The sequence below is a fragment of the Strigops habroptila genome, chromosome 2 (genome assembly GCF_004027225.2).
Source record: "Strigops habroptila isolate Jane chromosome 2, bStrHab1.2.pri, whole genome shotgun sequence".
NCBI classification, from domain to species: Eukaryota; Metazoa; Chordata; class Aves; order Psittaciformes; family Psittacidae; genus Strigops; species Strigops habroptila.
Window position 1 is genome coordinate 33,421,237 of NC_044278.2, and position 27,983 is coordinate 33,449,219.

At 44.2% G+C, this 27,983-nt stretch overlaps 1 protein-coding gene across 4 annotated transcripts; it reads right to left on the reverse strand.

Moving 5' to 3' along the window:
- Window positions 1–213: 213 nt before the first annotated feature.
- LOC115604605 (cystathionine beta-synthase-like protein) lies at window positions 214–27,983 on the reverse strand. 4 transcript variants are annotated; one of them, XM_030477909.1, is made up of 17 exons: window positions 27,827–27,983; window positions 18,031–18,161; window positions 16,722–16,933; window positions 16,064–16,170; window positions 15,226–15,360; window positions 13,301–13,380; window positions 11,852–11,986; window positions 11,235–11,304; window positions 9,924–10,015; window positions 8,950–9,075; window positions 8,182–8,266; window positions 7,879–7,984; window positions 6,987–7,061; window positions 6,123–6,257; window positions 5,276–5,384; window positions 2,426–2,510; window positions 214–714 (listed from the first exon to the last, which is right to left on the reverse strand). In XM_030477909.1, exons 2-17 carry the CDS (start codon window positions 18,070–18,072, stop codon window positions 605–607), a joined length of 1,704 nt encoding a protein of 567 aa, XP_030333769.1. In that variant the 5' UTR covers window positions 18,073–18,161; window positions 27,827–27,983; the 3' UTR covers window positions 214–604. The 4 variants fall into 4 exon arrangements, with proteins under 4 accessions (XP_030333769.1, XP_030333772.1, XP_030333768.1 ...); XM_030477912.2 differs by lacking the exon at window positions 27,827–27,983 and adding an exon at window positions 24,426–24,544 and having other exon boundaries at window positions 16,722–16,906; XM_030477908.2 differs by lacking the exon at window positions 27,827–27,983 and adding an exon at window positions 24,426–24,544.

A 27,983-nucleotide genomic window follows, 5' to 3' on the forward strand; every position in this document is an offset into this window, starting at 1 on the left:
CTCAGGTCGGTTTTTCCTCAGAGCAGCTGGTTGAAACAAGCTTCAACTCCAGCTCTCAGGATTTCCTCTTTACACTGTTATCGCCACCAAAAGGGAAACCCCCCTTTCTTCTCAACACATCCCAGTCCCATTTTTGTTTCCACACAGGTATTATCTTTACACCCTTGCACCAAAAAAAAATTTAAAAATAAAGAAATAAAAGATTCTTAGCTCTCTTGGGCCTCTGCTTCTGTAACTCTTTATTTCAACACATTTTGTGAATCTGAAACAATGTATTGGAAAGCCAGACTTCAGACATAACAAGTAAGGAACATACCAATTAATTTAGGCACTATTTTTACATGTAGATATAGAGGTAAAAAAAAATAAATTGTCTTGACAAGAAATATTATGTAACCTGATGAAGAAACAAGTCTCCAGAAGCTGTGTAATACAGCCAAACGCACTGGCTGTGTAGCTGACACCAGGATATCTGACTGCCTATTTTCAGAATTTAAAAAAAAGAAACACCCTAAGGACACACCATTCTACCTTGGAAATAAACTTGATTCTTTGTTGGAGATTGTAAAATGTTGTTGAAGAGACTCCACCTTGCTGCTTGTCTTTAGGTGAACTTTTTTTCCCGTTCTCGTGCAGTCACAAAGTTAAGCATGTCGATGGCTGTAACGATGCCAAACACCATTTGCCGCTTACTGGAGGAACCGTCAGTGTGATCTACACAGAAACAAAGAGGGGATTCTGGCTTTAGAAGGCACAAAACCACAAACATCCAGCTTGACTTTAATGGCACTGCTTGTAAAGGCACGTGCCAAGCCATCCCAGCTCCACGTGTCAGGACCTGTTGGTGGAGATGGTCATCACTGATGACCCTTGTACATCAAGGGGGAACCCTTGATGGGCATCTTGACCAACAGTCATAGAGAAGTGGCAAGGATTTTCATTTCAGAAAGGCTCCTCAACAAAAAGGCTATAGAAACTGAAACCGATTATGGAAGAAAGGATAAGGGTTAATCAGATTTATTTTTCTTGACATGAAAATTCAAACCAAATCCTCTGTTATTAAACATATTTTCCTCATACATTAGTTTCTGTGACTCTACTCGATACAGCTGCAAACTGATATTATCCTATTTGAACCAGGGGCCACTAGTTGAGGACATGTAACATTACCATCTATCTTTCTACACCACTGTGAAATACAGAATTAGTATAAAAATCACAATACAACATTTTTCTATTTATATCCAAGTGACTTATTAACCATCTAATCATTGCTGCATTGAGAGTGCAGGTTCAAGTGATATTTCATTGTGAGCAGAAGCCTTTGACCTGGGAACCAAGTGGCCAAGTGACCCTTATCTGTGGTTTAAGTTCCCGGTTCCCAAGTCTTGCTGTATTGAGATGTTTAGCCTATTTGTATCCTCAGTTGTTCAGCCAGCTGGATCATCCTGGACTTTTCAGTTATTCAATCTTTGTTCCATAGCAAGCTTTCACGGAGATTCTAGGTTTATGAATAGTTAGTCAGCACAGAGTCAAGAGCACATCTTTATGGAGATTATCAGGAACAAGCCCAAATTTGATGACTGTTCTTCATTTACAGTTATCATTGAGACAGCTGTCAGAAACTTAAACAAAACTTACAAAACTTAAACAAAACAAATTTATCTGGTGAGTCTTAATACTGGTTTTAGTCTAGTTTCTCAGTGTTTTTTATTTTGCAAGTTGCCCACTATAGAGAAGATAACCAGGAAAAAATATTATTCACATGTAACAGTGATATACCCTAGCTTTGAATATTTATTTAGTCATTCCCAGTTTATAAAGAAGGCAGTGTAAAGAGTTGAGAAGGCTGAAGAAAAGTAGAGTTTGGAGGAAAAACATAAAGTAAAGGGGAGTAAGTTAGTTTAAACAAAATAAACAGGAATAAGAAATATTAAACTGTCTTGCAGTGGTGATGCCAGTGTTGACACCTAGATCTTACCAAACTTTATGAAGTTGTAATAAAGGTTTTGCTTTGGAAAGGCAAAAAAAAAAAAATGTAGTTAACCTGGGACACTCAGTGTGGTGGAACTGCTGGAAGTTGTATGACAGGAGTAGGAAGAAGCAAAGCTCAGTTGTACTGCAGGAGCTCATTCACTGGCTTACTGCTACTAAAAAAGCCGCTGCACAGTGGACCATACTCAGGCATTCAGTTTTGAGCAGTAACTTGCTCCAAAAGCAGGTACATTACAGGATGTGAGGTTATTAATGGATTTAACATTTACTCTGCAAGAATTACAGTGCTACTAAGTGTTAGTAGCACATAGTTCCATACACAGAAAGAGAATTCTGCTTCTTCAAAACTTGTTTACACATTCACAATTGTACTTGCTTTTTGTTACTACTCAAAGATTATCTCTTACACGCCGCAGAACATCATACTCACATTGAATTTGTTCATGAACCACTAGAGCAAAGTGGTCAATTTCCAGGATATGAGAGAGTTTCCCCAAGCTGTCTTTCAGATTAATCTGAGGAGAGAGTTACAAAACTTAAACAAAACACTCCTTTATATATAAGGTATATTCCCATATACTTTACGTAGTATTAAAAAAAATACATCAGCATTATATACTATTCCCATCTGAAGTATTGTAAAACACTAACAAATCAAGGCCAACTTAAAAGATCAGTTTTCTTTGGTTTTGATTTCAAGAATACAGAACAAAAAATGAAGCACTACATGAAGTTTTTCATTCTGGTTCTGTAAACATAATGAATATACCGAACATACTGAACATCTGAAAAATGTTAATGATGGGAGAAGGCCAAGCGTTGCATGTGTCTCACAAAAGAAGTTACCATAAAACTCATTATACTTGGTGATTCTACCCTAGCAAGACTGGGAAAAAGTGAATGAATCTGTCAATCAATTATTGTGGAAGTGAATACGATCTGCACAGGAGGCAGGGAAAAAGCCCAAACAAGCCAAAACCAAGGGTAAAGATTGCTCAGCTAACACTGTATTCAGGTGCAAAGCAAGGAACTGGGAATTAAAAATTCATTTTTAGTGAAGTTCGACGTTGCTAAGGCTATGTTGACTCTACAGAAAGAATACAGATCCTTCCCAAATACTTAGCTAATAATCCCCTGCTGTAATCGTTTGAAAGAATGCATAAAACTCTTCTTCCTATATGCTTTAATGTATTAAGCAGCAGCAACAGGTCCATTATCCAGGTGACTCTCCCAGGTAACAGCAGCACCCACCATCTGACATACTTTCATCAAAGGGGATTAAAGGAATTTACAGCAAAGTCTTGTACTGCAGATTAAAAAGCCTTTATCCTGCAGTGAGCTCAGCTTGTAACTGAGGAATAAATGCCACAGCATAAACAGTTGGGCTGCACTGGAACACAGAGGTCTCATCAATGTACTGTAAGTTAGAAGAGATCAAAGGCATCCCCAGTAGCCTGTGTTTAAGGGACCAGCAGGCTACAGTGCATACTGAAACACCAATCCTCAAACTTGTGGACAAGGTAAGGGTGGAGGGAAATCTGGACCTACTGCCACATCGAGTCAACTGTCAGTCACCACCACTGACAGACAAGCAGTTTTGTGTGCAAACATGCATGCAAAGCCTAACTTTTGAACCCAAGTTCAAACCTCACTGAAGGGGTAGAGCCCCTTGCCATCTGATTGTGTGTAATCAATAGACCCGTCTTCAGGGACTGCGTAGGCTAAAGATAACCAGGACAAGGAGCTCACAGGCAGCACTGGGACAATTATGAAGACACAAACTGGAACTAACACCTGACTCCCCAAGAATGGCCCTTCTCTCCATTAACACACAGTACTTGTTTGGATTGGCAAATTATCCTGTGACCAGTGTTCCAAAGCCCTAGAGTACTGCCCTACTGGAGACTTTAAAAAAGTTACAACCATTGCTCTTCCATTCTAAAAGACCTCGACAAAATAATTGTGGTGATCATATCAAAGAATAGCTTTGCCTTGGTAGTCACAGGTTAAGCCGACCTCTTATTGTTGCAGGCTGTGGTACAGATCCTAGCTGTAGCATATCAAAAGTCGTTTCAGTGACCTGATCGGTTTTCCCAATTTCACCAATAAACAAGTCAAATAAGCCTGACTAAAGTGGTAAGAAAAGCAAAATCCACAATACTTCTGATGTTATGTGCATTCAACTATGTTGCTTCATTAAATTGTTAATTCAAATGGAAAATGACCACAGAATGACATTTCTAGTTAACATGCTAGCAATACCATCACTTTTGTGTCACTCCCTTTGCATCCTCCACCAAGGAAAAGCCAGAACTAAAGGGAAAAGAAATGGTTAAGCTGCTCTCTACTGAAGAAGCGTAAGAAACTTCAAGCTGCCCATGGAAAAAAGCCACAACCTCAGAAGTGCAGAGAATTGGCTACTGCAGCTAACACCAGTGTGGCTACAGAACTGCGCACCATGAGCCCCAGGAACTCTTAAGGTGTCCAAGTGAGGGAGAATATGAACGAAGCAGTTTTGTTACGCACCACATTTCCACCTGATGCTTGATTATCTGTCTAGGAAGGAAAAAAATATATTTACATTTGTCCATAAAGAACTAGCATCCTTTCTCAACCTCAGGGACTTGGCAGTTTGTGGACTGAATGGAAACATTACATGTACTTCTGGAATACATCACCTCATCTACTGTGGGACAGTGTTGAAACCAAAGCCTGGTGAAAACTAGGTCAAGCATTCTGTGTTAAAAACAAAATCCTTTTCTTGTAAGAGAAGCAAAGCAACAGCAATGATATTTATATATTTTAGAAGAGCACCCACACAGTTGGGAAGTTGTGGTATCTTGGCATACCACATTGGATGAACAGGTGAAAGTGTCTAACATCAAAATTCACATATCTTGACAACATCAGCTCTCAGCAGCCACCCCGTGTTTCAGCAAGGCATCTGATACAAAAGGCAAACAGTTGCTTGTTTTTTGGCTGATACAGAAATAATTTAGAAGAGTTGTTTCAACATCTCCCTGTCACTTCTCCTGGTTACCTTGCCAGATTTGTGCCAAGGTTTTGCGGGAAGGAGGAAAGGACAAGAATACTAGAAGAAAGCCTGCTGAAGTAATGGAATAGAACGATGTAGAGCCACAGCACAAACCTGGGAGCTGTTAAGTGACCTAGCACATCCGTGCTCAGTAACCTTACCCAACCCGATGCCACTATAGCGTTAGGACACGTACGGTAGTACTTTGAACCATAGAACTAGGAGCTGTAGAATATACCTGCTTACCTGTTTAAATTGGTTGTAGATTACTTTTCTGACTTCATCAGAAGGCTGAACTTTCCCAGCAAGCAGTGAAGAAAGCATGTTACCCAGGGTAACCATGCCCAAAATCACCCTGGGGAAGGAGAGAGAGAAGAATAAACAACATAAAAGCCTCAGGTGTTCCTGTAGATAAAAGCATCAGTTCTCAGCCAGCCTGGAGAAGTCAGTTCAACTGCTTCATGATATAAAGCAACATTAGTGATGGTATACTTGGATTCTTTGCCTCTGCAGGAGGCAGAGTCTAGTTCTCCTAAGTTCTGGAGCCTCACACAGAAGTCAGCAGGGCGCCTGGCCCTTCTGAACATCTGAACATTTGTATGTCTAGTCCTTGCAACTAGAGAGTTTCTTGCAATCCAAGAGAGCTTTTGAAAAGCACAACCTCACTGTTTCAACCTCTCATCTCTTTATAGGGGTCACTACAACATTGCACTATAATGCAGCGTTCTGAAGAAACTGGGTGAAAGCTGTGGTGGAGATGGTTTGGGGTTGTTTTTGTTTTAAATATGAATTTTTGCTTTGTTAAGTTAAACAGCTATTATAAAAACCAATGAAATTATCCTGCAGAAACACAGTAAGTATATCATAATAATCATTAGAAGCTTATTATGTGAAGGGCAGGATAGTCCGGGCATGACGACATATTAAGTCCAGCATCGGTGTGTTTATGGTAGCATTTCTGAACTGTGTTACTGTAACTGAAGAAAGATGAGTGACAGGACATTATACTTCTTGTAACCATTTAAGAGAAATCCCTTGGGACCTGGTGAAGGAAGTGATACATAGGGGTGAATAATGATATATGTGGACATACCCAGATTCATCAACAACTGGTACCTGGTCGAATCCCTTCTCCCGGAGAATTTCAATAGTCTTTGCACAGGTAACAGTTGGAAGCACAGTCAGGGGAGCAGAGAGGCTTAGTTCCTGAACACTGATGTTCCACCACCTGGGGATGAAATAAAAAACAAACCCATGCAAGTCTTCTGGAGAGAACAAAACCAGTCATTCACGTACAGTGGCCTTCAACACTATACAGGGGTGGCAAAAGGCTGCAAGGAAGAGTCAGGATTCAGCCAGAGTCAGCAAAGCTTGAAGGCTTTCAAATTTTCTCCCCGATATCAGAAAGTCACTGTAGCGTGAGAAGGCTGTAAGACCAAAAGTCTTTTCCTCATTTCACCTACTTCCTAAGATTACAGATCGTTAGTGGAGAGTACTAATCTCCCTTGTTTCATTATTTATACCTTAAACAGAAAATTTTGTGCTCCTACTCCAAGAGCCGGCCATATTCACAGTCATTATAGGTACCAATTTAGGGAAGATCCCCTTCCACCTATGTAGACTCGCAGCGCTTTGCACTCAGGAACTCTGATCTCAGAAGGGCTCTCTGTAAACTACTTTTTCATTTCAGATACAACCCTTTTCATTAAAATAAATAAATAAATAAATAAATAAAAATCATCAAGTAACAAGTTTTCCTTTGCTGCCATGCAACTCAAAGAAGGATATCAAATAATTTAAGCAGATCTGATTAATAGCTGCAATTATACATCAATACGATAGCAGAAATATTAGCTAGATCAAAGGTAGCGTAAACCGAAATAAGCTTTAAATTAGCAACTGCCCTAAAGTCGATTGAAGGGACTCTTGAAAATCCAAATGGATCTGACACGATTACCAAGGTTTTTTGCCAAGATCTTCTTCTTTCATGAACCCTTTCTGAATCATCCATTTGTCACTCAAGAACTTGGACCTGGAAAGCATCAGGAAGTGAAAAGCTCATTAGCAGGCTGAACATCTGCAAACTTAATAGTACACAGAGGCAACTGTTTTCAGCTCACTACTGCTAACAACTAAAGTGTAATGGAAAAATATATTGCCAGTTGCCATCCAACCTTATGACATTGAGACCTTATCCAACCCATGGACATTGAGAAGAAAAAGGAATCCCACAGGAAACACAGTTTCAAGTACATAAGTCCCTTGCAATATGGTAGACACACAGTCTGGAACGGTGAAGTGCCAACCTGTACTCAAGCAAGGTCTGTCTCAGTTTCTAGTTGTCTAGTGTTGTGTTGGATGCAACAGAAGTCAGGAAACACAACTAAAACCATCATGTTTTGGGATATGTTTCAGTGTGGTAGGTCAGAAACTTCTCAGCACAGCTCAAAGCCCTCACACGTCCACCTGTAAACTCACTCCAACACTGGCTGCTGCTACAATAGTGTTGTGGACGCAGGCAGAGAGAGCAGATAGTCTTACAGGACCCTTCCAGTAATGGAATACCCATGGTAAACAGTGAAAGCAAGCTTTTTCCTGTGATAGATCCTATCCAGTGATGGTTATATACTGAAGACAGACACAAGGAGTGGCTCAGCTTGCAGATGCCTAAGCTCATTTCTACTCCATGTCATATCCTTTCTAGCTACCTCAGAAGTTGTGTCCCAAACACATTCCTTGCTTGGGTAATTGGGTACTGTAAGAAATATGTATTCAACTCGCCACTGCTGTAAGGAGGTCTGAAGGACTGCCTCACCCTTTTCCCAGAGAGAAAGCAAGCAGGTTCTTACATATAGTTCCTGATAGAGTCAGGGAGGATAACAACACATTTCTGACCTTCCTTCAGCTCTTTGGCTGCCTTCACAGCTACAGACATGGCACTGCCTGAGCTGCCACCTGCCAAAATGGAGATCAGAGACAAAACTGTCAAGCTGTAAGTGAAATGAGAAAGAATGAGAGGAGGAGAGACCACAGAAGAGCCCAGGGTGAGGTAGGCAGCTTCTGAAGTGGCAGGAGGTCTCCCTGAGCTCCACAAGGCTTTAGCCTCCCACGTACTATCCAGAGAAACCCAAAGAATTCACATCTGCTCTTACCGCACAGCAGTCCTTCCTCTCGGATCAGCATGCGTGCTAAAGCAAACGATTCCTCATCGTTGCTCTTGTACCACTGGTCCACTGTCTGGGAAGGGGCAGGAAGACAGAAACAAGGGTATATTTAAATGAGGAAGACTAGGGGAGCTACACAACTAGTGTGAATTCAACCCATGCTCTTTGAGGTAACAGCTGCCCTACAGAGCCATAGCCATGCGCCTGGGTTTCCATCCTCCAAATGCCAAGTGGTTTTATTTGCCAAGGTAAGACGATCACACTAACACAACAGACTCCTTATTGAAACCTTGCTGTGAGAACAGGCTGTGGTGAGACAGACACAAAGAGCATCAGTTTCCTCCCCTCTTGGAGGGTTTCCCAGGAACACAAGCGCTGCTCACAACATAGTCATACCACTTTTGGCCAGGAGGGGTTGGTGTGCTCTGTTGGCTGGTTCTGGTTTGGGGTTTTGGGGTTTTTTTTAATTTGATTGACTGGGCTGGGTTTTAAAAAAAAAAAAAAAAAAAAAAAAAGAAAAGAAAGGTTCTGTGTTCTAGGAAAGTGTCATCTGCTCACAGCATTTGTAAACTAAATGTGGCCAGTGCAGAAGCTTTCCAAGGACTTTTGTTGATGGAAAGAATGGGAATAGTTCTGTCTGCTAGCCCTCACCTTTCAGCTCAAATAAATATTTCCCCAAGTTTTACTTCCACCTTTCACCTCACTTCTGCATCCCAACAGAGGACGAAGGGCAGTAAACCAAGAAGCATGACTTACAGATCTATCCAACACTGTGGGGACAAAATCGTATCCAATTCCTTCCACTTCATACATTGTCTTGTCAGTCTTGTTCAGTTCTTCTGGTATGGCAAGGATGGAGCCTTCAGGATCAACACCTATAATCTGAAGAAGCAGTTTTCACTTTCGCTACCATGACACACTGCTTTTGAGAGCACAGCTATTTACTCAAGAGTGCTGGCCTCTTTACAGCTGTTTGTGTCACACTGGCTACACACACAGCCAAGCTAACAGCAAGCTAGTCTCCTATTCATTTCTTCCTGGCAACATTCACCTCCCCTGTGAGCAAAACGCTTTGCTGCTTCTGGCCTCTTGGCAATCCATCCTGTCTCCTCAGGCTGTGGACACTAAGTGTGGGGCACTGTTTGTTTTACATGGGCTTTGCTTGGTTTAAACAGAAGACAGGGTTTCTGTGAAACAAGGTTATTCTTATTCACATCAGGCATCACTGCAGCAAATACATTTGCGACAAGCGTAAGCAGGTAAGTATTATTTTGGTTACCACTCGCTGTCTGTGTAGGCAAATATTCACAATCAAAACATGATACCAGCTTCTGTGAGGAAATCTAACACAGCACACACACAGGTTGGTGTGTGCGGAGAAAATTTCACTGGGTAGAACCTGGGCAGCTCCAGACAAGTTAGTGGAGGCACAGTCTGAAAGGAAACACAAAACTGCAATACACACCAGTGAAGGAAGTTTCTCAGACACCCCATGAAGGGATTTGAGGGCAAGTTTTCATCTGCTGAGCCAAACCTGAACTCTGGTCACCAGTGAGACTGGCCCATGATGATTTCAGACAGTTTGAAAACCTTTCTTTGCTGCTTAGAACTACCTTTTAACTGAGAACAACCAAGAGGCCCAGGGCAGGCTTGCAAGGAATGGGATGGGCCAAGTGGAGCAGTTTGGGGTTCACCCCGCTAAAGAGAAATGCTTTAGGTTTGCCACTTACTTTGCAACCTGGACACTTCTCCTTCAGCTTTCTGGAGACGCCAGTGATAGTACCTCCTGTGCCAGCCGTAGCCACCAGCATGTCTATTTTTCCTGTTTAAGGATAGAAAGCAGTTGTAAAATCTCTCCCAGAATCACAGAACGGCTTGGATCGGAAAGTACCTTAAAGACCATCTAGTTCCAATCCCCCTGCCATGGGCCAGGTTGCTCAAAGCCCCATTCAACCCTGAACACTTCCAGGGAAGAATGAGGGATTAAAAACCCACTTATCCAAAATATTGGCTTTCTTCAACAAAATGCAAAAAGTGTCAGAAAAGGCTCTTTGCTTCCCAAGAGCTGTTATGAGACCTTGCTTAATCCTTATTTACTTCAGCAGTGGCTTTGAAATGTACATTCAGTGGCCTGGCAAGGCACCAATTTGTGGTACTCTGGACACAGATGGAGGTGGCTCATAGAGCTGACACCTGTAGTTTTCCTGTTACTGTATTTGCTGATACAGATAATTAATTTTCTAACTTAAAATGGGCAGCCGACTATATTAGTTAATTTACTGAACGAGTGCCAAGAGCATCGGATAGGCACCATTTGAGAGAACTGTTAACACAACTTCTTTTTCATTTTCATGTGATAAAGACTGTTTTGGTCACTGTCATGAGCACTATTTTATAAGGCAGATCAGTAGCTTCTTACATTACTTCATTCTACTACCTATGGCAAATGCCTACATGGTAGGCTGCGGCCTGTTCATCACATGAATGCCTACAACAGCTCTCAAGCAAATCCCTCAGCCGGGTGTTAGCTGAGCTAAAGCTCTCTGCTGCCACACTTCAACCACTTCTGGTACTCCAACTCAGCTGCCTAGAGCTAACATTGAAGTGACCCCTGCAGAGTAAACAGGTCTTACTGGTGACATCTGAAAGACAGAGCAGTTTGTACTCCTGAGGACTCCTAAGTGAAGAAGCTTCCAGTGTACTGGAGTATTTGTTCTGAGATTATACCTACGTTTGTATTTCTGAGCAGAGAAAAATTACTCCATTCATGCCAGTTTACCTCTGACTGGTTTTTGGGGTTTTTTTATAAGATAACTTCGGCACCCTTAAGGAGTCTAAAAACTAAAGCCCCCTCCTTTGATGGAGAAAAAAAAAAAAATCATTACTACAACTACTGAAATAAGGTAATCCTCTAATGACACCCAGCATATGTACGGGATTTGCTGTATCAAAATCCATGCATTTCTCATCCACCTCAGGCCTCATTCTCCAAGTACCTAACAATAAGAGACTACTAGGGACCCACTGAAGAGCAAACATACCTTCACACTGCTGCAGGATCTCTTCGGCTGTGGTGTCATAGTGTGCCAAGGGGTTGCTGGCATTACGATACTATATTGAAAGACAAAATAGCCATTAAGTAGACCAGAAAGACAAAAATCACACTGTGAGGCTTTCAAAAACATGACAAAATTCCCCAAGCCCCATGACAGCTACATATACCGTTTCCAGACCGTTTCCTTATCTGTTATCTGGACGTAGGCAGAATGCCTGAGGGGAGATACAACCTTCATAAGTGATCTAACTTAAGAGTAGTTCTAAGGTGCCAGCACCCTCTAATGCCATGATCAGTCCTGCCTGTGGGACAGTTTCTGTGACGAACATCATGTCCCTTGTGCCCATTCTTCTGCAAAGGAGTGCCAATTCAGCAGCAAAAGCCACCCGTGTTTTGCAGTTTCTGCAAACATAGGCTCGTTGCTGCCCTCTAATGACTATAAAAACTTGCTACCCTACAGCATGGTGATCGATCAACTGCAGTTCCAGACCTCAGATGTCTTTTCCTCCAGAACACTTTGGGTGTTCAACTGTCAATCAAGGGCACTAAAGAACAACACTGCAATGCCTCCTCCCATGCTATGCCTGACGCCTTGGCTCTTACCTGGTCTAGTATGTGTGCATTGGGGATTTCATTTTTCAGTCTCCATGCTACTCCCACGTGAGATTCAGGAGAATCAAATCTAGCAGTAGTTGGGGTCCTCACAATCTCAGCACCCAGAGCTCTCAAGACATCCACCTGTAGCAAATAAAGGTGGTCACAACCCCAGAAAACACTCTCCCAGCACAGAGACTTCACTAGGATACAGGGGAAAAAAAAAAACATCTTCCCTTTTGCCTGGTCTGCAATAGCCTCCTTAGGAGTTCTCCTAAACCCCAATCTCACATTGCTGAGCCATGGGTCCAAACCCTTAATGTCCCTTGATCTTAAAAAAGCTTTATTGGGAAGATAGATGTCAAATCCCTGCCTCTATCCTAGGCCTTCAGGCCTGTAGGGAACATTGCTACATATTGAGAAGCCTATTGAGCCAAACACCATCTCCTCTCATGCTGGTCACGTACGTTCCACATTCCAACGGTGCTGTTAGCCCAGTATTTTAAGTGCAAATTATGTATATGTATGTACCTCATCCTTTGGACACAGGCAGCAAAGGAAATCCTCCAGGACCCTCTGCACCACTCAACTGCTACAAGGGCAAGAAAGTTAACAACACTGAGCTAAGGCAAAGCCTGCCTTCAGAGAAGAGGGAGGCCCTTGGTGCTGTGTACCACCAATGGCCATGCAGTACCTCTCCCTCCAGAGCAGGTAAGAGCACACAATAGGTATAGGCCTTCAGGGGATGTTGTTCTTATTTGTGCCACTGCCTTTCAGTTGGAACACTGGAAGTGTTTGAATGGAGATAAGCAGTTTTACTGACAATATGCTGCCTCAACTATGAGACACATGGGATCTCTTCTCTACTCTCTTCTCTTCTTTTGGCTGCAGGTCTAGCACCATAGGACAGGGCTTGGTCTAGAGCTAGATGTTCTGTGCTTTCCACAGTGAAGGTAAGTGGGCATTACTCAGGCAGCTTTTCCTTCCCCTTTGTTTTTGTGGTGACACAACTCAGATGCTTGCCAGTACTGCTCAGCGTAGCCTGAGGATCTCAACAGGCTTTCTCACAGCCTTTCTCAACCCAGTGCAGAACAGAACATTCAAAGCTTCAGCATTGCTTTCCTTCATCCTCCTTTGCTCAGTGACAGAGAGCTAACCCAGGGACAGGTAGTCACTTCAATGGGCGAGGTAAATCTCAAGTTCCCTTGACATTTGTATTTAAAACAGCTGTGACAGTTTTCAAAGTGACAGTGCTGTGGGCATGGGTCTTAAAGACATTTTCCGTCCATGGCTAGCCAGCCTGGATTTCTCTGGGCTCTGGCAACAGCCCCTCAGCAGAGTTGAGAGACCAAATGCCTAAACCTTGGTTGCTAAAGCCGCAGCACTCATCTGCATCAGGAGCTCTGCTAGTGCAAACATGCTTATTTTTAAATTCTTGAAAATAAAAACAGATGTGACCTTCTCCATGCTCATTTTCTCTGGCATCACAATGATACAGCGGTAACCCTTCACTGCTGCAGCCAAGGCCAGCCCAATTCCTGCAAGCAAAGACATGTAGAGCATTCAGTGAGGAGCAACAAAGAGCTAAACCCACAATGCTAGCTTTGGCATGCCCTGGCTTTAATCAGATTTTCACCAGAGGCTTGAGAACAGTGTCTCTAGAGGGGTGGCAAAGGGGATGTTTCTGGCTATTAGGGAGAACTGGATTTACAGATGCTGCTAGTTCTTTGAGGATCACAACCAACATAAAGTTTAGTCAAGGGTGGGGAAACTTGACATGCGCAAAATGTTAGCTTTAAACATGCATATCACCTTTCTCCTGCCTCAGCCACTTCATTTGGGAAAGGAATAAGCTTTAAGCTAAAGAAGACTAGAGCAATCATTTTGATACTGTCAGAAGAGCATTAGAGACTCACTTCTGCACTAAATCCCTGAACTGCAATGTGCTGAAACTAAGTCCTTTCTGAAAAGATGTGATTTAGATGCTGTTTGTGATTGAGGCTCTAATGCAGTCTCAACTTGCTACCACAGTGAAGTACTTTGACGGTAGAGTCAGACACCTCATTTCTACTCTGAAAATCTGCACCTCCAGCCTGATTTCTGCCTTCTAGCTTGTCATTGTCTGCCTATCTGAACAGATCAGCTCAAAACTGCCTCCCCCGTAGGAGAAAAGCTTACGCTTGTGATCAGATAACCTTTCTGCTGGATAAGCTAAACAGATGAAGTTAGTTGATATGTATCTGAGGTCAGACTGCTCCCCTGCTGTTTTGGGTACCAGGCACAATACCAACACATGTCCATGACAATGCCTTACAGACACTTCACCCCACACAGAGACTTGCTTGTTCAAAGCTGGCTCTGTTTCTAGATCGTGCTGAATTGACTAGGGGTGGGGAAAAAAATAGTCTTTAACCGTTCCTGTAAAAGAAGAATAAGTTACACCTCAAGAAAATCAAGTCGTGTTTAAATACTAGGGGCGTGAGCCCAAACAAACTTTTCCCAGCATATTACAGATAAATAAGGATGCCAAAAAAAAAAAAAAAAAAAAAAAAGGAAAAGAGACAGCAAAGGCCTCGCTAAGACTGAAGAGTGAAAAGAAGCCATCCAGCACTTTCCCTCTTTCCCTCACAGTCTGTGATGAAGAAAGTATTTTGAGACCTGAACTCTTAACACTTTGTAGGTTCTGCTACTGACCTGCAAATGCAGCAAACATCAAAACTGGACTTTGGCTGAGGGAGAAGTGGGATGCAGAGAGGACAAAAATATAATACATTAGCTCTCACATTTAACATACTCACTAACTCTGAGCAGTTGTCTAGAACAAAAGCCAGTTCTCTTAGCTTACTGTCTGCCCTGGTCTTTGCTTTTACATGAAAAGACAGGTTTCTGAAGTAATTGTCTTGTATCTTCTTCAGTTCTGCCTTCTTTCTATCTTTTGGATTCTGTGGCAAGGAGAATCATGTGTCACATATAGACCCAGAAAATAGGATGTCATAGTATGACCTCAGAAGGGGAAGATCCAGATTCGCACCAGTTCTTGGTGCTTTTTTCCCCAATAATTTCAGTCAGACTTTAATTTCTGAATAGGGCCTAAATATCCCAGTGAATCTGGCCTAACACTTCTTTTATTTTAAAGCAAAGAGCCCCTGCAAATTGAGCAGGTCTCCTTCCCACCTGCATAGTCTGGTCACCATAGGACATTGCAGAAGTGTTCCTTGTGTGAGATGGAAGAGGCACTAACCCCTACACCATGTGGGAAGGAAGAGATCCTCTTTCTTCCTTGCACAGGCAGCCTCCATGCTCCCATCTCAAGTCTTGCCTCTTCCAGGAAAACCATCACAGCATTTTCCCCCACACTTTGCTAAGGTCTCTCCATTCCCTACCTGTGTTTCCAGAGGTTGGCTCTATGATTGTGTCCCCAGGCTTCAAGATCCCAGCCTTCTCAGCATCCTCTACCATCCTCAGGCTGACACGGTCCTTCACACTGCCCCCAGCATTGAAGAACTCACATTTTGCCACTCGAAATAAAGAAACCAAGCAGAGTTCTTAAACAACAGTAATTTGCTAATAGACTGCTTATGCGTAAAATATCTGCAAGAGCAACAATGTTAACATGTCTGTCCAATTCACCTCCCTGCTTTACAACACCAGAGATGGGCATTCAGTTCACAGCATCTCCCCTATTATGAGTCACAACAACATGGCAAGTTTGGTACTTGATGCTGGCCACAGAAGCCAAGAACTCATATTTTGTCAGTCTCCTCAAAATATGACCTCTCCTTTCATCTTTACTCTTTGTTACAGTCCAGTCATTAAGATAAAAAGCCCCGGGGCTCTTCTAGTGCAATAGCATGGGGGAAGAGAATTCCACCAACACACCTTGCCTCTTCCCCTGTACATTCTTCAGCCAAAGAGTTTCTGATCAAACTGGAAGTTTCTCCCCTTGTTCAGCCTACACTTTCATTTCAGTACTCCCAGCATTAATCCCTTCAGTGGTGCTAAATGCCACCTTTCAGGATTCTGATCGAAGCCTCCAGATATCTCCAGCATAGTTGGGTTTAAACAAACGAACCATTCACTGACGGTTTCGTTCCTTTAATTGTTTTCTGTGATCTTCAGTGATAACTACAGATCTGCATTTTACACACTGATGAATACTCTGAATATAAGAAGCAGTCAAAAACTTCATACATTTGATTTTCTGCCTGCAGCAGTACTCACAGAGTTCACACTTGAGCCCGTACTGCTTCCCAATCTTGTTGATTCGCACCAAAGGTGTATCACCAACTTTATCCAGGATGCTTGGCAGGATTTTCAGAGGCTCTGGCCTGGTACACATACAAACAAAGTCAGTGTATTCACAGAAGGGGCCACAGGCAGGTCACACAAAAGTAACCCAGCATTTCCAATGCTTTTTCGACCAGCCTTCTAGTTTAAAATAATGTCCATTGGATACACATTCCACAAAACACCCAGTCCTTAATCGAAGACAAGGATAAACCAGACACCAAGCCAACTGCTGAGGCAAGAATTAAGTGCTCTGTACTTCCTCCTGGCATGAAGTAGCTTACTGTTCAGAGGCAGCCATTTTACAAGCAAAAGGCATTTACAGTGCAATCTTTCATCACATCAGTGAACTGCTTGCCAGTTTACTTAAAATAAGTTAATTCTAGTCCATGTAGTTTTACATCTTTGGAGCAAGGCACCTTATATGCTTAATCTGGGTTCTTAGTTTTGCTTATACATGGAAATAAAGAAGCACCAGCGTACAGGCTAAACAGCATCAATTTAAATCAGTCATCTTTTGTTAAATCCATTTAGCTCTGAGGGACCTGGATTAGGGATGCACTGAAAATCAGCAAATAAATGTAATACTTACAGAGTAGTATGACGATGGGGGGAGGCAGAGAGGGGTTTCCCAAGCTTCCATGTACATTTGCTAGGTGTATCAGGGGGAATCCACTCCCTTTCCTTCTCATTAGCTTTGCAGTTCCCATTGTTCCTCTCACCAGAGACACAGTTTTTGCCAGGTGCATGAGGGCATGAATTTGTATCTGGCTTCTCCTGAGAAGGAACCATAGGCATTTCATCCTTGGGGAGAGGCAAAAAATAAAATGAAATAAAAGAAGGGAAGAATAATTCATAAGCCCTGCTGTAACAAGGTCAGAGCACCCTCTGAGGCTATCAAAGTTACTTAAGTTCTGCACCATGAGAAACCCCCCATTCACATCACTGACCTCCCTAAAATAGTTAAAAATCATTTTACTGATAGGGAGTCCTTATTCTCTTCTCTATCCGTTCACCAACATATCTATTTTCAGCCTAGTGTTTCAGCATGCAGTACTTCTGAGGGAAGCCTGAATAGTAACTATCCTGGTGGCAATTTTCAAGAGTAATGCATTGCCTATAAGCTAAAAGGCAACAAGAAGTTTTTAACACCCAAGAATAGGTACTGGCACTGACTACAACATATCCTGCCACTGTACCCGAGACCCAGGTATTAGCAGGGAAAGCATAGCATGTCTCAGTTACATGAATCCAATCCTCAAGTGTCCCAGTCTTGGTTTTCCTTTATATGAAAAAGGTCACAACAAACGGGTATTTTCATGGTTAGTTGATGTTTCCGTCGTACTGTGAAGATGGGAAAGCATTTCAGCACAGTTTTGATTTGCCAAATCCTAATCACCAAAACAAGAATCTTACACTGCGCCGCTGAGTGCAAAAGCCCTACTATACATTGCCCTACATGAGGATAATTTAAACACACTGAAGCATGCGCTTAATGTAACTGCCCTCCATAAATATCAAGAAAACAGGACTAGTCTCACAGGAGACACCCCTCCCACACTGAAAAGCAGTTCTCTGAAATAAAACCTGCCCATTCCAAGCAGAGAGGAACACAGGAAGACTACTTGGTGACTTCCTGTATTAGAAAACAGTGCCAGAAGATTCTGCACTGCTACTTGTGGTCATGAAGGAGAACTCTTCCGGAAAGGCCTCCGGCTTCAATACCACCTACCTCCAGAGCATCCCAGGGGGAAAAAAAAAAAAAACAAAAACAAAAAACAAAAAACAAAAAAACCAAAAAACAAACAAACAAAAAAATCCATCCGAAAACAGATAGCGCTTTCCCAAATTCTGGAGACAGAAAGACAGGCAACAAATGTTCCCCAAAGACCAACGAGTACCTTAGATGGAAAAAAGGGCCTTTCGAATATCAACTTCTCCATGTTCTTTGGTGAAGGTGATGGCACAGTAGACTGGACTTTCTTCAGAAGACTGAGTACTGTGGGTCACGAGTCTGGAACGCTCTTCAAAGCTGCAGATCATGCAAGTTAGGGAAAAAAAACAGATCAGAACAAACAAACAATCAGGAAACAGTCTCTCCCAGGGGCAAAACACACCGTTTGCTTTCATAGGGAAAAAAAGAAGCTGCAAAACAAAGTGAAAGTGACATGCACAAACAGGATTAAAAAACATAACAATCATGCAGCAGAGGTATTGCATAAGATCAATGGAGGGTCTCCTGGCTCTGCTCTTCCCACATTACCTAACCTTCTCTCTGCCTTGCCCTCCACAGCTCAGATCCAGGGAAGTATGCAAGAGCAAAGTCTCTATTGGACTGAGTGCAATTCCATAAGCTTGAAAGCCATGTAAAGCAATAGCAAATACTTCAGTTCACAAGATATGTACTTCTAGAGACATCAGGGGTGAAAGGGTTTTGTGGAGCTATCACCAAAAGACCCTATACACATCCTAGGAAACTACTTCATACAGGAACACTTTCAGAGGCCTCTCTACCTTTGCGAAGATCAAAATCTCACAAGTTCCTACCCAGACTGAGTTATTGTTGCATGCACAAATATAGTGATGTTGGACATAATACAAGCAGCAAACACTCCAACCAAAGTAAAGCAAGGAAACCTTCTATCAGGCTTCTTGTTTCAGAAATTTATATTTAGCAAATATAAAATGCAAGCAGTGATTTCATTTCTCCTACCCCAGCCAGTTCATACAGCCTGCCTGCTTCCTTTCCATTGAAGATGAAGACCTGGCTGAAGACTTGGGAAGTGCAGTGGTTTTCCCCTAATATTTTTTCTCATCACCCTTTTGCAGCAAGATTCAGCTCTTTCCATTGCTGAATTGCACCAGGCCTGGAAACGGTCCCTGGCCTCATTTTCCTTCTTCTGACAAGTGCACACAAACCAGACACAGCTTAGATCAGGCAGAGTTGATGGTCTGGTGATACACTTAAAAAAAAGTAAAATCTGAATCACAGGATCACTGAACTTCAGCATTTGATCCTGCAAGTTCATATGCACCAATAACCACTACTGCCTTATGCACACCAATTCCTTTCTTCCATGCTGATTTGAAGCAAATTACTAAGGCATTTAAATTGCCCTCCTTTACGAACAAAAAGCCTCTGAAAGTGCCAGCTTTCCAGGCTAAGGCTTGAAATAATTCTCCTTCTGGATATAAAGATTTCCACACCATAAAAATGATACAATTCTGCTTTATTTAGGTTAATACAAGCCCAATAGCCAAGATGGACTACATCCTGACCTAGACGACTGACCAGGACTAGACTGAGAGACACCAGTCCAAGAAAACAGACATTCCATAGATATGCGTCATCTAACACCAACCAGTCTTTGTTTCTTTGTTACTGGAAATTGGCTTACTTCCAGTTCCAGCATGAAACTCAGCCTTCATTTCTATTTCTAGAAGGTGTCTGGTTCACAGTTCAGAATATCAACACTTTTTTTTAGTAAAGAAAAAATACTGAAGAAATATCAAGGCTTCCTATGAGCCACATCCATAGGCTCCTTCAGACAGCTGACATAGGCACTGACTGCCTCTGCTCACAGGTAACACTGGCAGTACTTACAAAGTCCGTCTCATAGGGCTACCTTGCTGCCAAAGGATCAAACCATTTCAACATGCAGGAAGAAAGCAGCAAGGAGTTATAGGCAGGAAACAGCAGATTTTGTTCATCTTCTAGGTTCTTGTAAAGTAGAAAAGGTTTAGGTTTAGGTAAAACAGAAACTTCTAGGTTTCTTGCCAAACCTTTAAAAGCTTTAAATCATCAGTGTCCTTCAATGGGGCCCAAAAATTGAGGAGAAAGGGGGAGAAATTTGTCGCAGTAGGTTTAGTGATGAGCAAGTTTCAGAGGTTTCAAAAAATCAGTACTTGTTCTTGGAATGTGGCTTTCCAAAAGCTGCCTTGTGAAGGATTCCCTCTGAACTGGGCACGACAAGACAAGACAATACCATCTCACTCTCACTTCCTCTGTTGTAAGGCAAAAACCCCACAATCCACTAACACCACCACTCTTGTGTTGCCTCTTGAACTAGGAACAGCAGAAACAGGAAAAGCTGTATTTATTGCCTTCAACTAAGCTGTGAGATTCTCTCATGTTTAGAACGGCAATAAAAAGCTTCAGTAATGGCACTACAACTCTGAACAAAAGTGAGGAGAGAGAGAAAAAGCTACCACAAGCCTTGCCAATAAAAATCCTGTCCCCAAATGCTAACCTTAAGCAACATCATTCACTGGAATGAACACAAGCTTCTGTTCAATAAATCCTTTCAAATAATTTTATTAGGCATTATTTAAATAACTCCACACCCAGCCAGCATAAAGTAAATAGGTAAGCATACGTACATTTATTAAGCCAAATTCTAATCATGCTAGTCAATAATCAGTCCAAGCTATGGTCAAACTAATATCTTACGGTTTTGAAGAGGGTCAAAATCCTATGACAGACTTGGTTGTTCTCCAAGGGGAATTCTCACTACAGCACTCAACAGAGACAGAAAAGCACCTGCAATGGCTTACAGTTCTACCTAAGAAAGAGGTCAAGAGCCCAAGAGTGACCTGTCATGTTCACAATCAACAGGAAGACTTCAGATCTTCAAGCTCCTTCAGTGCTACTGATGAACTTCCTGACACACCACCCACAATATTCAACTGGTGCTTACAGCCCTAGATGATGTAACCAGCAAATTTGGAGGCAGAGGTGGCCAGTCTGGGATATCCATGTTCCCCCCATGATCCTGCCCACAGGCCCAAATCAGGCCATAGGAAGCTGGTGCATCTTTCTACTGGGTACACCTTTGGGGAACAAAGGAAAGGGGGTGAGCAGAAATCACTAAAACAGAAGCTGACAGCAGCTTCTGCACCAGCCTGACCCTCTCCTTGGTCTTTCTTCTGGAGATGCAGACTGGGGAGACAGGACAGAAGAATGGCAATTCTGCTTTTCTAACTGCAATTGAGATCCACTCAGAAGAGTTTGAGGGAGATATGCTGCAGGAAGAGTTGCCCATTTTCAGGAAATAAATTCTGCTGTAAATTTTAATTTTTTAGTTTTTAATTTAAGTTTGCTATAAAAAGGAACACTCCCGTAAGTAGCTGGGGGTGTGGGCAGAGCCTAACTAGAAAAGCCTGACTAACTTCTGGCATTAAATCTGATTTTCTGCCTCATGCTGTGCAGAAAGACACTTTACAGAGTTATTTAAATGTAAGTCACGAAGGGGATTGAGACATAGACAGATAAACGAGATCCAGAAAGACTCATGGGCAAGGCTCACATCTCTGGATCCATCTCCACAGCAAACCCAAGACCTAAACTATTTCTCAGCTCCTACAGAGCACAACTGAAGGCCAGTGAAATTAATCCCCAAATGACTTGAGCTGAATTCATTCCATAGATATGTTAGGAGCTATGGTTTCTAAGGTTGTTTACAGTGTATGTCAGCACTAATGCAGGTATTTAAAGAGTATCATGCATGCAAGAGCCTAATTAACCTGAGTCTTGTCTGCAGCAGATATGAAGCTATCCAAAAGGCACATGTATAAGATGAATCAGAGAGAGATGCCCCAAGGGCTGACTACTCAGCGAGAGAGGAGATTATGTTCCATTATGCTGTGGCCTGAGAGTGGGAAACTTTGATGTTAAGCAGGTACTTTACTCTGTGAACAAGAAAACCACCACAAACCAGTTATTCTGCTCATTCTGAGTATCACAGGGTCTTAGAGAGCTTTAGGATCTTTACAGGTTACCAGATGTAGCAGTACCCATCCAGCTCTTCAGAAACATCACAGTTGTAAGTGATTCAGGAGACAGTCAGACATTTGAGTTTTGTTTGTTGGTTGGTTGGTTGGGTTTTTGTGAGAGTGTGTGTGTGTCCATTCCCTTGCTACTTCCTCAGTGGCAGGCAGCGCCTGTGTCAGGAGACATCAACTGACCCGAAGTAACCAGGTTATCTATTAACACTGTGGTTCTAGGAAGAGATCCTTCAAGAATTGAAAGTCTTATTTCCATTTTCTTCTACAGAGCAGATGAGGGAAGCTGTGCATGCAGCCCTAACACAGGTGTCTTCTGACATCCCCATTTCCTGAGCTCATTTCAAGCCTGTCTGGACTTACCTGATAAGTCTTCTAAGACTCCAAGGAGCAAAACAGCATTAGAGAAAAGGCCAGAGAACACCTTATCTGCATTTTTACCTGCTGCAGTCAGAAGCTTGCTTGCTTTATTTCCCTCCTTCTAATTTCTTCTCCTTTGTCAGCACACAAAGATGGACCAACACTACAGCCTGAGCAGTGCGCCTGATCTGCCACGCTCACCGAGGACAGGGAGAGAAGCATTACAGGTAGGGTGACAGAGGCTCGGTGACTGAACAAGTTGCCCATCATGACAAAAGAGTGAGTTGGAGCTCTGCTCTCAATTTCTGACTAGGACTATGAAACAGGTGGAAGCACAGCTCCCCTTCCCCAGCATTACAGTGCCCCCCTGCAAGATCTTTTGTTAGCTTGCTGGGGACCTCTGATCAAGTCAGGGACCTCTCATTAAGGCTGGCAGAGAACTGCTAGTCATCAGTGCCTGGGCAGGAAGCCAGCTTTTTGGCCCATGCATGTTTTGCGGAAAGGACCAACTGACACCCACTCCAGCTACATCCGTAGAGCTTTTGGCAGGCACCCACGGTGCAACCAGGAGCACGGTACACCCTGCTGTCCGCCCACTTCCTGTGGGTCTCACGTGCAGACCGAAGGCACCTGCCAATAGCCAGAGCCCAGCCCACCCTGGCAGGCTGATGTGCTGCTAGCACCAGGCGAGTGACACACCTGAGCCAGCATGCATGCTCCAGGACACCAGCTCCCCACGACCCTGGCTACCAGCCGCAACTTTGAGAAGTAGTGCTCCAGCTCCAGGAAAGCAGGCTGGTTAACTCACACGCAGGGCGGGCCACGATAGTATACTAAAGAGCTACCGACTGATATCAGAAAGGATGACCTGCCCAAACACCATAAGTACTGCACCTAACCTTGTACCCTAAACCATACTTCATCAGCAGTGATCTCACTACAGCCATTCTCCTGCTGAGAAATGCCAGGCTCTGAACTGGCCTCAGTTTCCCAGGACATACCTTTCCTCTCTCACATAAAATCACAGATTTTGCCTATTCCCACACTCTGAGATTTCCCTCCCTCCTGCAGCACATTTTGCAGGACGCAGAGCTCTCATGCCTCAAATCAGCAAACAGACTCATTGAAAGGGTAAACAGCCTAAGCAACTTTGCTGGATCAGGTCCCAGCACTCCAAAACTTCCATGATCGAAGGCTTCAGGATTAGGGATGATACATGGAAGACTAGGTACTCAAACACGAACATGAGAAGAACCACTTGTCTTTCAAGTAGTGGCTCGTTCAATAGTATGCCAGCAGCATTACTAATGCTTTTATTGCAGTAGCGCTCTCAGGTTTTAGTCAAGTTCAGACCCTTCCCAATGGGGGAAATAAAAAGTTAAGAAAACAAGCTTCTTGGTCCACTGCATTAGCCAGACTTGCCAAGAAAACATTGCCAAGAGATGCTCGCATGAACAATGGATGAAAGGCCAAGAACAGCTGAATCATAGAATGGTTTGGGTTGGAAGGGACCTTCAAAGCTCATCTAGTCCAACCCCCCTGCAATGAGCAGGGACATCTTCAACTAGAACAGGTTGCTCAGAACCACATCCAGCCTGCCGTTGGATGTCTCCGGGGATGGCGCATCCACCACCTCCCTGGGCAAACTGTTCCAGTAGAAAAGCCGAGGCCAAACCCAGCGAAGACAAACAAAAGGCACACCGTCATCTCGCAAGCCCGTGTGAGAAGCCGAAATCCAATCTTTCCTCCTCCCGCTCCCTGCTGGCCGGAAGCACTCCGCAGCCGCCCTCCGGCCTGCCCAGGGCATCCCCAGGGCCGGCACCTCCCGGTCCCCCCGGCAGGCACGCCGGCCCCCGGGCTGGCTCCCCTTGCCCAGCGCAGCTCCGAGCTGCCCGTCGCTACCTCTTTAGCCATGCACAAACAGAAACCGCGCAGCAGGACCGCATCCACGCCGCCATCCCTCCCTGCCGCCCGGGGGAAGCACTCCTGAAGCAGCCCCCCCGCCAAAGTGACCGTTTAAGGGCCGCCGCCGCTGAGGCGTGGCGCGGCGCAGCCCACCCCAAGCGCAAGGATGATGCTCCGGGCGGCGAGGAGGGAGATCCACCCGCCTCCCCCCTCCCTCCCTCCCTCTCCGCACACGGAGCCACCAGCTCACCCCGGGGCGCTCCACAGGCGGCGGCGGCGCCCACCCGCGCTGCGGCACAGCGGCGAGAGCGGGAGGAGGAGGAGGAGGAGGAGGAGGAGGAGGAGGAGGAGGAGGAGGAGGAGGAGGAGGAAGAGCCCGCGTGTCCCGGCTCGGCCCCGCCCACCGAGGGGAGAGAGCGGCAGTGCGCTCGGCGATTGGCCGCCGCGGGGGCGTCGGCGAGCCGGAGACAGCCAATGGGGAGGCGGCGCGGGGCCACGGGGCACTGCCTGCTGGAAGCCGCGTGGTGCCCGGGCCGGGCCGCGTTGGGCCGCCGGTTCGCGGCGGAGCCCAGCCCGGAGCGCTGAGGGGAAACCGGAGCAAAAGGGGTGGGTTTCCCCACACGGGCTTCGCGGGGGCCGGGATGAGGCCGACGCTGGCGCCGTGGGGTGCGGGCTCGAGGGGGCGTGTCCAGGCCCCAGCCTTGGAAGGCCCGTGGGCACCGGCAGTCGGGAGGTAGAGGCATGTAGGCTGCTGGTCGCTCCCGAGCACTGCTTGTGCTACAGGCTGCTTGTGTAACCTGGGGATAAAAACCTCCAAAACCCATACAGGTTTAACAAAAAATAAGTATTTGTTCTTAGAATGTGGCTTTCTAAAAGCTGCCTTGTGAAGGATTCCCTCTGAACTGGGCACGACAAGACAAGACAATACCATCTCACTCTCACTTCCTCTGTTGTAAGGCAAAAGCCCCACAATCCACTAACACCACCACTAACTGCCTCTTGAACTAGGAACAGTAGGAACAGGAAAAGCTGTATTTATTGCCTTCAACTAAGCTGTGAGATTCTCTCATGTTTAGAATGGCAATAAAAAGCTTCAGTAATGGCACTACAAATCTGAACAAAAGTGAGGAGAGAGACAAAAAAGTTACCACAAGCATTGCCAATAAAAATCCTGTCCCCAAATGCTAACCTTAAGCAACATCATTATACTTTTATAACTTGGGGAAAAAAAGACCAAAACCATACCCACTGAAGAGGGGTGGCTGCGAGGAGAGTCCCACGGTTGGGTCCACAGCTCCGGCACCTGAACCCCCTGTGAGAGCCTCTGGGTTGGGCGTTGTGCTGCCAGCACTGCGGGCTGCCCCAGCCTGACCGGGTTGGCATCGGCGGGGAGAGAGGGCCCAGGCAATCCTCGGGCTCATGTCAAAGCCTGGAAATACCCAGCCTGGGGCATAGAGGAGCTGGTGAACCTCCCAGCTGTGAGCTGCAGGCTTGAAATGGTGCCATGGAAAGTAAGTGCAAGTGTCTCGCTGAAACAAACCCGCACTGGTCATTTGGACCTGCTTGAGCAAGTCCAGACGAGAGCCATGAAGATGCTCAGAGGGCTGGAGCACCTCTCCTACAGAGACAGGCTGAGAGAGCTGGGCTTGTTCAGACTGGAGAAAAGAAGGCTCTGGGAGACCTTAGAGCAGCTCCTAGTGCCTAAAGGGGAAATCTGCAGAGGGCAGATTTTACAAGGGCATGTAGTGACAGGGCAAGAGGTAATGGCTTTAAACTGAAAGAGGGTAGATTTAGATCAGATATTAGGAAGAAGTTCTTCCTCGTGAGAGTGCTGAGGCACTGGGACAGGTTGCCCAGAGAAGCTGTGGCTGCCCCATCCCTGGCAGTGTTCAAGGCCAGGCTGGATGGGGCTTGGAGCAACCTGGTCTAGTGGAAGGTGTCCCTGCCCATGGCAGGAGAGTGGAACTAGGTGGTCTTTAAGGTCCCTTCCAACCAATTCCATGATTCTGTGATTTCAGTAGCGGTAGCTGTGCCACAAATCAGGAGATAGTTTATCGCAAAAGGTGCCAAGCCTGAAGCATGACTCTGGAAAACATCTAAACACTTCCTCTGTTTGAAGCTCCTGTGTTGCCTACAATTTGGCACTCATCTGGTGCGCTCGCTGGTGCAGAGGTAGCCTGTGCACTGCTTGTGAAGAAGGAGCAGCCATCTCGAGCCTCATGGCGGGGCTGTGTCCTAGCAAAATTGGCATCATTTTTCATTTGGCTTAAACTATCCCTTACGTTGGTCCCTATGGCACCAATGCATAGTTATTATGCTCTGATATTATTATTACACTTCTGATGGTGTCTGAGAATGTGATAATGAGGTACCTGCCTGGGAAGTCACTCAGTGTCACAACTGCTGAACCTGCACTGCTGTGAACAGAGCTTTATGATGTGTAACATGGGGTGCAGGTCAATTTAACAACACTCAGTACAAACTGTCTCAGGGTAATTCTTGGCAACTACAACGTGCAGGAAGTTAAAAAACAAAACAGAAATCATTACATGAAAGCATAAGAAACCAAAAAGGCTTACAGGTGAGAAATGTCTCAAGAATGTAGCTTGTTGCTCCAGAAAGTCCAAGCAGCAATATCTTCTGTATCTGCAGAAAATACCAATAAAGGGAAAAGCAATTCAAGGTAGCTTTAGTTCAGAACATAAATCACCCTGAAGTGTTCCATATGTTTTAGGTAATCGAAGGAGTAGGGACAACTCTATGTCTCCATCTGTATATATAGATACTATGTAATACAGCTATTTGGAGAGTATTGCATGCTGTATAAAAATAAAAAGGAACAGGATGTTTTAATCAAGTGGTAAAAATGACAGAAGAGATTTTACACCTGGAAGTGACTAGTCTGAGGCTGAATAACCAGTCTTAGGGTTACAAAGTCAACAAAGTGTCTGTGTAAGAAAATGGACCATGATTAGACTGTGGGGTGAAATTTATGAAAGAAGACAGGAAAAACACCAAGCAATTAAAAACAAATCAAGAGAAGAGTCAGGTATTTTATATTGGCCTTAAATAAACAACTGAGGCAGCTGCTTCATTACACATGATAAAAATACACACAAATTAGAAAAAACCATGTTGTTGACAAATGACATTGCTTTTGCCCTTCCTCTTTTGGATCAAAGTCGATGTAAACCCGTGTACTTTGAACTCCATGTTGCTATTTTCCTAAAGAAAGATTTACTAGAAAATAACTGATGTTGAACAGGGTAATTCTTTACTTTAAATCACAGTTTGCCTAGCTAATTATGTCTGAAACATGCATGTAAAGTGAGGTTTGCACAAGTAACCATTAGCCCCGCTGAAAAAAAGCATAGATTGGAAAAGCATGTGGAATGAGATTCTAGCTTGCATTTGGCATAGCTAAATTACAGAATGGCACAAGAGGAATATAGAGAGTGAAAAGGGTGCTGTTAAGAATGCCTGACCCTTGAAGTGGATACCAGAAGCACCATAAGGCACAAGGGCACACATGAGACCTGGCCACAAAGCACAGCAAAGCAAAAATTCATGAATATTTGGAACAGAATGAGTACAAGCATTTGAAAACTGCAGTAGTAACCACAGAGGGTAGCCAAGGAGGGATAGCCATACCTTGTGTGCCTTTCAGGAAGGACTGAGGGAAGAGGCATTGCATCAGCTGTTCTGCATGGAAAAAGTGCCAGCCTTGCAGCAACCACTGCAACTTCAGGCAGATGGGCGTTGAGATGTGAAATTGGCAGCACAGATGGGTTTGCCAGATCCTGTAAAA